The sequence below is a fragment of the Entelurus aequoreus genome, linkage group LG07 (genome assembly GCF_033978785.1).
Source record: "Entelurus aequoreus isolate RoL-2023_Sb linkage group LG07, RoL_Eaeq_v1.1, whole genome shotgun sequence".
NCBI classification, from domain to species: domain Eukaryota; kingdom Metazoa; phylum Chordata; class Actinopteri; order Syngnathiformes; family Syngnathidae; genus Entelurus; species Entelurus aequoreus.
Window position 1 is genome coordinate 71,036,680 of NC_084737.1, and position 14,701 is coordinate 71,051,380.

At 38.1% G+C, this 14,701-nt stretch overlaps 1 protein-coding gene across 9 annotated transcripts in view; it reads left to right on the forward strand.

Annotated features, from left to right (window-relative positions):
- LOC133654230 (forkhead box protein J3-like) overlaps positions 1 to 14,701 on the forward strand; it is a 296,340-nt gene that overhangs the window by 261,252 nt on the left and 20,387 nt on the right. For all 9 annotated transcript variants that reach the window (XM_062054406.1, XM_062054407.1, XM_062054408.1 and 6 more), the window contains 2 exons: positions 3,443 to 3,652; positions 10,608 to 10,697. In XM_062054406.1, the coding sequence (XP_061910390.1) occupies positions 3,443 to 3,652; positions 10,608 to 10,697 (300 nt within the window). The remainder of the gene's footprint in view (positions 1 to 3,442; positions 3,653 to 10,607; positions 10,698 to 14,701) is intronic.

The following is a 14,701-nucleotide window of genomic DNA, read 5'->3' on the forward strand; positions in this document are numbered from 1 at the left end:
GGGTCAATTAAACGCTCAAAATGGCCAGAAAAAGAGAACTTTCATCTGAAACTCGACAGTCTATTCTTGTTCTTAGAAATTAAGGCTATTCCACAAAATTGTTTGGGTGACCCCAAACATTTGAACGGTAGTGTATATTTGCATGTCTCATGACACGTTATCCGTATGTAATATTGGCTGCATTTCTCATAGTTGTTTGTGTGCCGTGTTGTTCCAGACCACAGCAAACGTTACCCAGCTTGCAAAGATTGTAATAAATCCATTAGAAGAAGACAGCCTGCCGTTTCCTTAAACTTGGACAAAGACATTTATACCTTTGGCCATTTTGAGCCAGTAATTTCCAGAAGTTATCTCATCCATGTTTCAAAAATGTGTAGAATAAAAATTTAAATACAACATTTCTCTCAACGAAGATTTGCGCCAGCCTTTGATAGTAGGCTAATATTGCTTACATCATGTGTTGCCTTCATTATAACACTTATATATACTTTTAACTTTTTGCGGCTCCAGACAGATTTTTTTGGGGTATTTTTGGTCCAATATGGCTCTTTCAACATTTTGGGTTGCCGACCTCTGCTCTAGAGGGATAACTTATACAGTATATAGATTTGATTAGCATCTTTAGGGACAGATGTCCTAGAACCTTTCTGACACACTGCATATTTTGTTACGCTTCAATTATCGTATTTTCCGCACTATAAGGCGCACCTAAAAACCTCCAATTTTCTCAAAAGCTGACAGTGAGCCTTATAATCCGGTGCACATTATATATGGACCAATATTGAGCCGCAACAGGTCTCGCAACTACGGTAAGCAGCCGCCGACTTCATTTCCCCCCGTAGAAGAAGAAGCGCGCGGTGCATGCTGGGATATATGACTGCGCGAGGCGTGCCGTTTCATTTCCATTTGTGTGTTTATGTAAAGACCAGTGGATCGTAAATGCCTGGGCTGATATATCAGTCTCAACTGTGGTCCGAGCTTTCAGGAAGGCAGGAATTGTCACTGAACTGCTAGACAACAGCAGCGACACCGACTCGATTAATGAAGATTTTGACGTATTCGCCCAACTGTTTAATTCAGACACTGAAGAAGAAGAAGAATTCGAAGGATTCGTGGATGAGGAATAACTTCATAAAGTGAGCTTTACATGTTTATTTTGTGTGTTGTGTTGTGTGACATTAACGTTTGAGCAACGTTGAGTTATTGATATATTGTTATTGCTCTGCACTATTTCGAGTGTTACTATATTGTGATTGCACTAACGTTTGATTTACCGTAACAGTATCACTGTTTTTTTACGTGTTTATTGAATCCGGGAAAAGTTCCCCTCCACTATGTGATATAAATGTTGCACTACATGTTATACCTTGCTGTTGTTAAAAGATAAACAAAATACCACGTCACTGACTTTACCTCGGGGAAAATAATAAAACAGCTGTTTATTCATGTTGGGAGTGAACGGAGTTGTCAGAACGCTGGTTTGTAATCTATTAATAAAGTTTGACTGACCTATCTGACTGTTTTGTTGACATTCCCTTTAGCGCAGCTCCATCTAATGGATGCATAACGTAACCCCAGCCTCTACTGTAGCGTCTATTCTATGCGCCTTATAATACGATGCGCCTTATATATGAACAACGTTTTAAAATAGGCCATTCATTGAAGGTGCGCCTTATAATCCGGTGCGCCTTATAGTGCGGAAAATACGGTACATGTGTTTATTTCTACTGTTTTTATTGTCACTCTTTTGATATCTTCACCTTGACTGTTCTTTTATCCGGGTAGGCTCACTTTTTCTCATTTCTGTTTTCTCAGTCAAAACTTTTTGTTTCTTTGGTTGTTTTGGAGCTTTGGCCATGACAACAGTAATTGCATGTGGGCGTTCTTCTTCTTCTTTTAGTTTATTGGCGGCACGCCGGCGTTGGCATTAACTTATGACTTTTTAACAGATGTGGAAAGGAGGTAATGACGTATTCTGTAAAGCAAGTCAGCACATTTGTAGTTTTTTGTGTGGCAGGGTTCCTGCCACCCTCCACAAAGTTGCTTAGTGCCAGTGAGAGCGACTCAGGCCATGACTGAGGTGTCATTCGACAGATTTTTTATTTTTATTTTTTTTGACTCTTTCAACATTTTGGGTTGCCGACCTCTGCTCTAGAGGAATAACTTATACCAGGGGTCACCAACCTTTTTGAAACCAAGAGCTACTTCTTGGGTACTGATTAATGCGAAGGGCTACCAGTTTTATACACACTTAAATAAATTGCCAGAAATAGCCAATTTGCTCAATTTACCTTTAACTCTATGTTATTATTAATAATTAATGATATTTACACTTAATTGAACGGTTTAAAAGAGGAGAAAACATGAAAATAATGACAATTAAATTTTGAAACATAGTTTATCTTCAATTTCGACTCTTTAAAATTCAAAATTCAACCGAAAAAAGAAGAGAAAAACTTAAAAAAAGAATTTATGGAACATCATTAGTAATTTTTCCTGATTAAGATTAATTTTAGAATTTTGATGACATGTTTTAAATAGGTTAAAATCCAATCTACACTTTGTTAGAATATATAACAAATTGGACCAAGCTATATTTCTAACAAAGACAAATCATTATTTCTTCTAGATTTTCCAAAACAAACATTTTAAAAGAAATTCAAAAGACTTTGAAATAAGATTTAAATTTGGTTCTACAGATTTTCTAGATTTGCCAGAATAATTTCTTTGAATTTTAATCATAATAAGTTTGAAGAAATATTTCACAAATATTCTTCGTCGAAAAAACAGAAGCTAAAATGAAGAATTAAATTAAAATGTATTTATTATTCTTTACAATAAATTTTAAAAATGTTTTACTTGAACATTGATTTAAATTGTCAGGAAAGAAAAGGAAGGAATTTAAAAGGTAAAAAGGTATATGTGTTTAAAAATCCTAAAATCATTTTTAAGGTTGTATTTTTTCTCTAAAATCGTCTTTCTGAAAGTTATAAGAAGCAAAGTAAAACAAATTAATGAATTTATTTAAACAAGTGAAGACCAAGTCTTTAAAATATTTTCTTGGATTTTCAAATTCTATTTGAGTTTTGTCTCTCTTAGAATTAAAAATGTCAGGCAAAGCGAAACCAGCTTGCTAGTAAATAAATACAATTTAAAAAATAGAGGCAGCTCACTGGTAAGTGCTGCTATTTGAGCTATTTTTAGAACAGGCCGGCGGGCTACTCATCTGGTCCTTACGGGCTACCTGGTGCCCGCGGGCACCGCGTTGGTGACCCCTGACTTATACAGTATATAGATTTGATTAGCATCTTTAGGGACAGATGTCCTAGAACTTTTCTGACACACTGCATATTTTGTTACACTTTATTTACATGTGTTTATTTCTACTGTTCCTATTGTCACTCTTTTGATATCTTCTCCTTGTCATCTTCTTATCTAACAGCTCTGATGGGGATGGCGGGGGAGTCCAACCAACAGACAAGGACCGCCTGCTCCTACCAGCACTCACCTGGCACGGGAAATGGTGTGGGCGGAGGAGGTGGCGGCCACCATCACCAGCACAACCACCACCATCCACACCACGCTCAGCAGCACCTGTCCGGCCACGGCCCACAGCACCCGTCTCTCTCCCACCAGAGCTGCCCGACTACAGGTGAGGGGACAAGGGTTTATATAATTAAAATTTTTAACCATCATACACAATCCCTATGTGAGACAGGAACAAACATGTATTTCCGTTTTCTGTGCGTTCTAAATAATAATAAACTGCTAGTAAGAGGAAGTTTACAATGCAGGTAATGGGAATACGATCTGTTTCGCCTATAAGTCTGCTGGAAACCATCCAAATACCTTCAACAATGTTTTCTATACATGCTGTATGTATGTATGTAATGTAACACATTTATGATAACATGTAATATTTACAGTATCATTTTGAAGCCTCAATTAAGAACTTTAAGTTTTGGCTGATTTTAGCGGCGGCAGTTGAAGAAAAACCGGTAGTGGTTTGCCAGAAGAAAGACCACATTTCCCATGAGGACTAGCGCATATAACGTCAAACTGACACGATAATACCACCATGATTCAGTATGATTGATCTTTCCACAGTAGGAACCGACATATTTTACTCAAACTTTATTTTTGCGGTTCGCAGTCATAGCATTGTTTTTTTCTCTATACAGTGCTTTTCAGTTTGTTGATAAATAATATTATTTGATATTTTACGGTAATGTGTTAATAATTTCACACATAAGTCGCCCCTGATTATAAGTCGCACCCCCGGCCAAACTATGAAAAAAACTGCCACTTGTAGTCCGAAAAATACGGTATGTCTTTTTAACGAATGTGTTAGGTGTGTACAGGGGAAGAAGTTTTTTTTTGTTTTTTTGCCCGGAAACCGTAAGTGCTCCCAGCATGCCATGCAGCACTTGATTTTCGACATCTTCACATGAAACCGTAACCTAATAAATCGTACATTAAATTGTTTAGTAGTGTGTAGTGTGAAACATGTACCGTATTTTTCGGATTATAAATCGCAGTTTTTTTTCATGCGACTTATACTCTGGAGCGATTTATATGTGAAATTATTAACACATTACCGTAAAATATCAAATAATATTATTTATCTCATTCACGTAAGAGACTAGAGCAGTGGTTCTTAACCTTGTTGGAGGTACCGAACCCCACCAGTTTCATATACGCAATCACCGAACCCTTCTTTAGTGAAAAATAAATGGTAAATGGGTTATACCTGTATAGCGCTTTTCTACCTTCAAGGTACTCAAAGCGCTTTGACACTATTTCCACATTCACACATTCACACACACATTCACACACTGATGGCGGGAGCTGCCATGCAAGGCGCTAACCACGACCCATCAGGAGTAAGAGTGGGGTGTCTTGCTCAAGGACACAATGGAGGTGACGAGGTTGGTAGAAAGTGGGAACCCTCGGGTTGCTGGCACGGCCGCTCTCCCAACCGCGCCACCCACAAAATGTAATTTTTTTTCAAATTCAAGACAAAGTTATGTTTTTTTACTGGTGCACAAAATGAACCGTGCATGAACATCACCTTGTTCAAAGAACAAAACCAACAGTGCATGAACTCACAACAAATTACACACCTGCAAATCAGATGGAAAATTAGAGGGAACATTGTTTGGGGGTATCCATAATACGCCGATAGGGAGAAGTTTTTATTTACACGATGAGTCGGGTGTGTCTTGACCTCCGCGGCGGAGGCTCCGCCGAACCCCTGAGGCCGACTCACCGAACCCCTAGGGTTCGATCGAACCCAGGTTAAGAACCAGTGGACTAGGCGTATATCAGCAATCGTCACACACACACGTCAACCAATAAAAATTTGGCGGGCGCTGGTCATGGCAGAAGTGCATTGTGAAAAAAAAGATGCGACCTGCTTCTACGTTCCGTACCTATGCAAATTGATCATTTCAACATTGGCGGTAACTTATAAAAACTGAGAAGGGCTGAACAAAAATGGCACCGAAAAGGAAATCATATACTGCAAGTTACAAGCTGGAAGTAGTGAAGTATGCAGCAGAAAACGCCAATCGAGCAGCAGAAAGAAAGTTTGGAGTAGGCGAGAAACTTGTAAGGGACTGGCGAAAAATTTCCCCCAAAAATGTGACTTATACTCTAGTGCAGGGGTCACCAACCTTTTTGAAACCAAGAGCTACTTCTTGGGTACTGATTAATGCGAAGGGCTACCAGTTTGATACACACTTAAATAAATTGCCAGAAATAGCCAATTTGCTCAATTTACCTTTAACTCTATGTTATTATTAATAATTAATGATATTTACACTTAATTGAATGGTTTAAAAGAGGAGAAAACACACAAAAAATGACAATTACATTTTGAAACATAGTTTATCTTCAATTTCGACTCTTTAAAATTCAAAATTCAACCGAAAAAAAGAAGAGAAAAACTAGCTAATTCGAATCTTTATGAAAAAATTAAAAAAATAATTTATGGAACATCATTAGTAATTTTTCCTGATTAAGATTAATTTTAGAATTTTGATGACAAAATAAATAGGTTAAACTCCAATCTGCACTTTGTTAGAATATATAACAAATTGGACCAAGCTATATTTCTAACGAAGACAAATCATTATTTCTTCTAGATTTTCCAGAACAAATTTTTTTTTAAAGAAATTCAAAAGACTTTCAAATAAGATTTAAATTTGATTCTACAGATTTTCTAGATTTGCCAGATTAATTTTTTTGAATTTTAATCATAATAAGTTTGAAGAAATATTTCACAAATATTCTTCGTCAAAAAAACAGAAGCTAAAATGAAGAATTAAATTAAAATGTATTTATTATTCTTTACAATAAAAAAATACATTTACTTGAACATAGATTTAAATTGTCAGGAAAGAAGAGGAAGGAATCTAAAAGGTAAAAAGGTATATGTGTTTAAAAATCCTAAAATCATTTTTAAGGTTGCATTCTTTTCTCTAAAATTGTCTTTCTGAAAGTTATAAGAAACAAAGTAAAAAAAATAATGAATTTATTTAAACAAGTGAAGACCAAGTCTTTAAAATATTTTCTTGGATTTTCAAATTCTATTTGAGTTTTGTCTCTCTTAGAATTAAAAATTTCGAGCAAAGCGAGACCAGCTTGCTAGTAAATAAATACAATTTAAAAAATAGAGGCAGCTCACTGGTAAGTGCTGCTATTTGAGCTATTTTTAGAACAGGCCAGCGGGCTACTCATCTGGTCCTTACGGGCTACCTGGTGCCCGCGGGCACCGCGTTGGTGACCCCTGCTCTAGTGCATGGGTGTCAAACTCTGGCCCGCCGTGTAATTTCACTTGGCCCTTGAGGCGATTCCAAATTAACACTAGAGCTGGCCCGCCGATTATACACAGCGGCGGTGCCGCGGTAACACCGCATTCACCGCTAATTGTCATACTTGCCGACCCTCCCGGGAGACTCCCAAATTTCAGTGCCCCTCCCAAAAATCGTCACGTCCGCTTTTCACCCAGTCCAGCAAATGCTGGCCCAGTCACATAATATGTGCGGCTTCTGCACGCGCACACACGTGAATGCAACGCATACTTGACCAACAGTGATACAGGTTACACTGAGGGTGCCCGTAAAAAATAACTTTAACACTGTTAGAAATAATGCACCACACTGTGAACCCACACCAAACAAGAATGACAAACACATTTCGGGAGAACATCCGCACCGTAAAACAACATAAACACAACAAAACCAATACCCAGAATCCCATGCAGCCCTAACTCTTCCGGGCTGCAATATACACCCCCGCTACCACCAAACCCCGCCCACCTCAACCGACGCACGGAGGGGGGGGGGCAGGGGGGGGGTGGTGGTAGGTGGGGTGTATATATATATATATATATGACTTATGAACACCTTCGTTCGATAATGAAGGTTGCCTCAGCTCAAAGCCTGAGCCCCGACATTAATGAACTAGCATCCAAGAAAAGATGTCAGGTATCTGGCTTGGGCACATCAGATTAGATCAGTGTGTTGCAAACTGAGCAGTTTATAGTCGTGAATGGTTGTTTTATTCATTGTTATTTTATTTTCTAATTTATTAGCCTGTGGAAAAAGTTAATGTTGATATTTACCTCAGAAAGCTGGAAATAGAAAAGAGGCATTACATTTTTATTTTAATTGTATTTGATATGCCATTGATATTTTTTTATTATTATTATTTGAAACTCGATTTTGCATGTCACTATAAAGTTATATAAGCCTTGCTTGTTCAATATTCAATGCAAAACTTATTTGGGTCCCTATTAAAAGGTTAATTTGTTCAACCTTAGCCCGCGGCTTTGTTCAGTTTTACATTTTGGCCCAATCTGTATTTGAGTTTGACACCCCTGCTCTAGTGCGACTTATATATGTTTTTTTTTTCCTTCTTTATTATGCATTTTCGGCCGGTGCGACTTATACTCCGGAGCGATTTATAATCGGAAAAAATACGGTATATTAGATGACAAAATGGAAAATATATATATTTGTAATGATTGTACTCACATGTAAGACTATTTCAATACACAGTTACATTTCCACAATGATATGCACATGCAGATGCAGGGGGTGCATGAATTCCAATGTGGAGCGCATCTCGCCAGAACACCGGATCACTTTTCAAAAAGTTATCGGCGGCTTTTGATTCAACGTGCAGAAAATGTCAGAAATGGGATTCGAGACGAGTAATTACATTTTGGTGCTGATCCTGATCACCGTCTGGATTCAGCAGGTGTTTACTGTTGAAAGGTAGTGCCTGGCGCTCTCGAAGGGCTTTTCTAGTTGATTATGCAATCATATTTACGTGCGGGACACTTTGCTAATAGTAAAAAAAAAAAAATAGTACCGTATTTTTCGGACCACAGGGCGCACCAGATTATAAGGCGCACTGCCGATGAGCGGGTCTATTTTCATACAAAATATGCACTGAATTATAAGGCGCATTAAAGGGGTCATATTTTATGTATATTTTTTCTACATTTCGAACACTTCATTGTGGTCTACATAACATTTAATGGTTCTTTGGTCAAAATTTTGCATAGATTATGTTTTACCGACCATCCTCAAGCCAATTTCTGTCCGTCGCTTCAGGATACGCCGTTTAGTGGGCGGGTCCTACTTACGTGACTCCACTTCGATAGCGTCTTCTCCCCGTCATCTTTGTTGTATAGGTCGTTTTTTGCGCTTCCATAGCGAGTCTACCGACAGATATACGTTAGAACTAGAGATGTCAGATAATATCGGGCTGCCGATATTATCGGCCGATAAATGCTTTAAAATGTAATATCGGAAATTATCGGCATCGGTTTCAAAATTATCGGTATCGGTTTCAAAAAGTAAAATTTATGACTTTTTAAAACACCGCTGTACGTAGTGGTACACGGACGTAGGGAGAAGTACAGAGCGCCAATAAACCTTAAAAGGCACTGCCTTTACGTGCCGGCCCAATCACGTGATATATACGGTTTTTCACACACATAAGTGAATGCACGCATACTTGGTCAACAGCCATACAGGTCACACTGAGGGTGGCCGTATAAACAACTTTAACACTGTTACAAATATGCGCCACACTGTGAACCCCCACCAAACAAGAATGACAAACACATTTCGGGAGAACATCCGCACCGTAACACAACATAAACACAACAGAACAAATACCCAGAACCCCTTGCAGCACTAACTCTTCCGGGACGCTACAATATACACCCCCCGCTAACCCCCACCCACCCACCTCAAGCGCCTAATGCTCTCTCAGGGAGAGCATGTCCCAAATTCCAAGCTGCTGTTTTGAGGCATGTTCAAAAAAAATAATGCACTTTGTGACTTCAATAATAAATATGGCAGTGCCATGTTGCCATTTTTTTTTCCATAACTTGAGTTGAAGTTGTTCTCTTATTTTGGAAAACCTTGTTACATTGTTTAATGCATCCAGCGGGGCATCACAACAAAATTAGGCATAATAATGTGTTGATTCCACGACTGTATATATCGGTATCGGTAATTAAGAGTTGGACTATATCGGAATATCGGCAAAAAAGCCATTATCGGACATCTCTACCAAAGACTATAAAAAATGCGACCCATTACCTCCCTGCTTGACACTCAGCATCAAGGGTTGGAATTGGGGGTTAAATCACCAAAAATGATTCCCGGGCGTGGCCACCGCTGCTGCTCACTGCTCCCGTCGCCTCCCAGGGGGTGATCAAGGGCGATGGGTCAAATGCAGAGAATAATTTCGCCACACCTATTGTGTGTGTGTGTGACAATCATTGGTACTTTAACTTGAACTTATTGTCCACAGTTCTTCTTCACTTCTACGTCATGAACTGAGGCCACGTTGCCGCGTTTCAAACCGACAACCACGTCCGTCACATTAATGAGCCAAAAACAAACAAAAAAACAAAAAACTGGAAGCCATCCATGGATGTGCAACAGAAGCAAGTTTTTTTCTCTCCTCCTCTCCATATCTTTTTTCACCGATTCTCGTAAAAGCAGCACGGCCTGCCAGTGCACACTATAGATTATGTTTCATATTTAATATATATCGATGCCCCACAATGCCAAGAAGTAATTCTACCTTAGTTTGGATGCCTCAGTTTGCTTTCCGAAACAAAACCGCCAGCATTGCTTTTTGATTGCACTGTCAGAGAGCTCTTCATACAACAGGGCCGCATACGGCCGAGGAAGCTTTCACCACCACTTCATATCCTCCCCCCGTGTTGACATTGTATATCTCAGTTCCTCTCCTCCAAGCTCAGGATGAATATAAGCAAACCGCCCGTTTTTGATCCAAGGCCTGAGAACCTATTGTTTTGTTTGAGGCAGTGGGAACCATCCTAACCTCTCTATTGTGCACAAAGGCAAAGCTTTAAGATGAAGCATTTATTTGTGAGGCTGCGCCACCTTGTGGTATTTCGCCACACCGTCTACGATGGCTCCTGCTCACAGACAACAATAGTGTGGCTGTGTTTACATTTGAAGACATTTTCATTGTTTCCAGTGTACCGAGACATCTTCAGGAGTTATTGAACATTCTGTTTCACTTTCTGTGTGCATGAAATGTGTCTTCAGATTGGTACCCAAATCTGGACTGGCTAAAGGAGAGCTGCCGTGTTGCTACCGGCTACAATTGGGCTGATGTGGACCTCTCCCCATTTCAAGGTAACGCATGCATGTTAAAAGGTGTTTTAATATGGCAAATAGATGAGTCACATAGACTACAAATCATTGGTAATGTATTGATTAACTGCCCTTGTGAAATGCATGATGTACCCTAACCCATGTACAATAAATGTTCTTAATTTAGCATGTTTTTCTCAAAAATAATGAAAGAAACAACAATAAAAAAAACTTTGATTTGGTAAATGCAGCAATTGAAGTAATGGAAATGATGCATATAATTCCTGCAACGTGTTGCTCGGCAGAATCCATTTGACTTAATATTGTGTGCCTCATAGGTCAGGGGTGTCAAATTTGTTTTGCATGTGTGTGTGTGTGTGTATATATATTATGTATGTACTGTATGTATGTATGTATATTATGTATATGAGTGTATATATATATATATATATATATATATATATATATATATATATATTAGGGCTGCAACAATTAATCAATTAAATCGATTAAAATCGATTCTAAAAATAGTTGGCGATTAATTTAGTCATCGATTCGTTGGATCTATGCTATGCGCATGCGCGAAGGCTACTTTTTATTTTTTTAATTAAATGTATTTATTTTTTTTAATTTTTTTTTATAAACCTTTATTTATAAACTGCAACATTTACCAACAGCTGAGAAACAATAATCAAAATAAGTATGGTGCCAGAATGCTGTATTTTTTTCCAATAAAATACTGGAAAGGATAGAAATGTGGTTTGTCTCTTTTATCCGATTATTAATCGATTAATCGAAGTAATAATCGACAGATTAATCAATTATCAAATTAGTTGTTAGTTGCAGCCCTAATATATATATATATATATGTATATATACATATATATATATATATATATATATATATATATATATATATATATATATATATATATATATATATATATATATATATATATATATATATATATATATATATATACTGTGTATATATATATATATATATATATATACACATGTATATATATATATACTGTGTATATATATATATATATATATATATACACATGTGTGTATATATATATATATATATATATATATATATATATATATATATATATATATATATATATATATATATATATATATATATATATATATATATATATATATATATATATATATATATATATATATCCAGTTGTGGTCAAAAGTTTACATACACATGTAAAGAACATAATGTCATGGCTGTCTTGGGTTTTCAATAATTTCTACAACTCTTATTTTGTTGTGATAGAGTGATTGGAGCACATACTTGTTGGTCACAAAAACATTCATGAAGTTTGGTTCTTTAATGAATTTATTATGGGTCTACTGAAAATGTGACCAAATCTGCTGGGTCAAAAGTATACATACAGCAATGTTAATATTTGCTTACATGTCCCTTGGCAAGTTTCACTGCAATAAGGCGCTTTTGGTAGCCATCCACAAGCTTCTGGTAAGCTTTTGGTTGAATTTTTGACCACGCCTCTTGACAACATTGGTGCAGTTCAGCTAAATTTGTTGGTTTTCTGACATGGACTTGTTTCTTCAGCATTGTCCACACATTTAAGTCAGGACTTTGGGAAGGCCATTCTAAAAACCTTCATTCTGGCCTGATTTAGCCATTCCTCTACCACTTTTGACGTGTGTTTGGGATCATTGTCCTGTTGGAACACCCAACTGCGCCCAAGACCCAACCAACATGAATAACTAAATTAGCGTGTCTCATTATAGATTTGTTTGGTCAATATTATTCCTCCAGCTAATTCAGCCCCGGAATCACTGCTCTGCATGAATTAGAATTGACATCCATCCATCCATCCTTTTTCTACCGCTTGTGTGGGTGGCGGGGGGTGCTGGAGCCTATCTCAGCTGCATTCTGGGTGGAAGTCGGGGTACACGCTGGACAAGTAACCGCCTCATCGCAGGGCCAACACAGATAGACAGACAACATTCACACTCACATTCACACACTAGGGCCAATTTAGTGTTGCCAATCAACCTATCCCCAGGTGCATGTCTTTGGAGGTGGGAGGACGCCGGAGTACCCGGAGGGAACCCGCCACACAGTCACGGGGAGAACATGCAAACTCCATACATAAAGATCCTGAACTCACAACCTTTGTATTGTGAGGCACATGCACTAACCCCTCTTCCACCGTGCTGCCCCTAGAAACTACATATTGATTAAAAAAAATCCAAAACAGCGCCACCCGCTGCATCTAGAGGCACACTCCTCCTGTCCACAGCTCCTAATGTTGCCATGTTGTTTTTATATTGATCACGTCATTTACTGCAGCCTCATTAAGAATTGATCCAATTCCTTCCGCGTCCGATTGGTTCATTTTTATTTAACTGCGATGATTGAATTCCATGTTTTCATATAGTCTTGCCCTTGAGGCACAACACTATAACACCGTAATGATCCTGGCCTATTAAAAGTTATTAGCCTGCATTTGAGAGGCTGCTGTACTCTATGTACGCACACACACACACACACTCTCCCAATTGTGTGATGTGAATAATCTAATTAGGCTCCCTCTCGGTAACAGCCTCTTATCCTGGTCAGTGCACAAAGCCGGCAACATCCAATGCACGACGGATGATGACAGCTGGTCCCATAACACACACAGTCTTCATCACCTTTCTAACTCTCTCTCCTCATGTTGCACTTGACCCCTCTCACACCACCATAACGCCATCCACCAAGTCTGGATAGGCTTCAGAGAGCAGGAAACCTCTCCTGCTGCCTCCGCTGGGACCAAACACAGGCTCCGCACGTTTGCTGCGGACAAATATAGCAGCGCAGCACTGAGGGCACAATATGAGCCACTTCATCACATCAACTGAGCGTTTAGGAGAGTCGTAATGAGGTTACGCTGGACGTGACCGGCTTCAATATATTTCATTTTCATATAGCGTTCGTTCATCAAGTGGACCTCCAGATGGAATCCAATTAATGGTCATTTTTACTGACCTTATTGTTGCGCCATTAAGTTTATTATTTTTTTTTGAAGTATTGCAATTCATAAGCTATAAAGATTATTGCATGACACAGCAAAGTGGGAAAAGATTCTAAGACTTTGTATCAAAGGATGTTAAATTACCGCAATACCTGCATAGGCAATATTATAGGAATACTGAATGGTTCCTGGGGGCAACTTGGGATGCATACCGAATCGGGTACTTTTATAGGCGCCGTCGGTATTACCGGATGAGCCTTATTTCGATACCTATGTTGCCTGTGATATTTCGTCCGATTGGCAAGGAAACAATCACTCGGTCGAACTGCATCTACATAATGTAACATTTTTTTCAATGGCATTCAAAACATGTATGCCTGATAGAAAACACTCAAACGTAAAGTAAGGCTCCGCTTTTTGAAAATGTGTTAGCTTAATGCTAATTTGCATTGGTTTTGCCATAGACATGCTCCTGATTAGTGTTCGTTATTTTTTTTACGCTCTTTTTTTCTCTCAAACGTAAAGGCTCCATTTTTCCTATATGTGTTAGCTTAATGTGTTTGCCATAAACATGCTACTGATTGGCATCAGTGATTTTTTACGCTCTTTTTACGCTCAAACCTAAAGTAAGGCTCCGCTTTTTGAAAATGTGTTAGCCTAATGCTAATTTGCATTGGTTTTGCCATAGACATGCTCCTGATTAGTGTTAGTAATTTTTTGAACGCTCTTTTTACACTCAAACGTAAAGGCTCAATTTTTCCAATATGTGTTAGCTTAATGCTTATTTACATTGGTTTTGCCATAGACATGCTACTGATTGGCATCAGCAATTTTTTACGCTCAAACCTAAAGTAAGGCTCCTCTTTTTGAAAATCTGTTAGCCTAATGCTAATTTGCATTGGTTTTGCCGTAGATATTCTCCTGATTAGTATTAGTAATTTTCTTTACGCTCTTTTTACTCTCAAGGGCAAAGTCTCCATTTTTCCAATATGTGTTAGCTTAATGCTTATTTACATTGGTTTTGCCATAAACATGCTACTG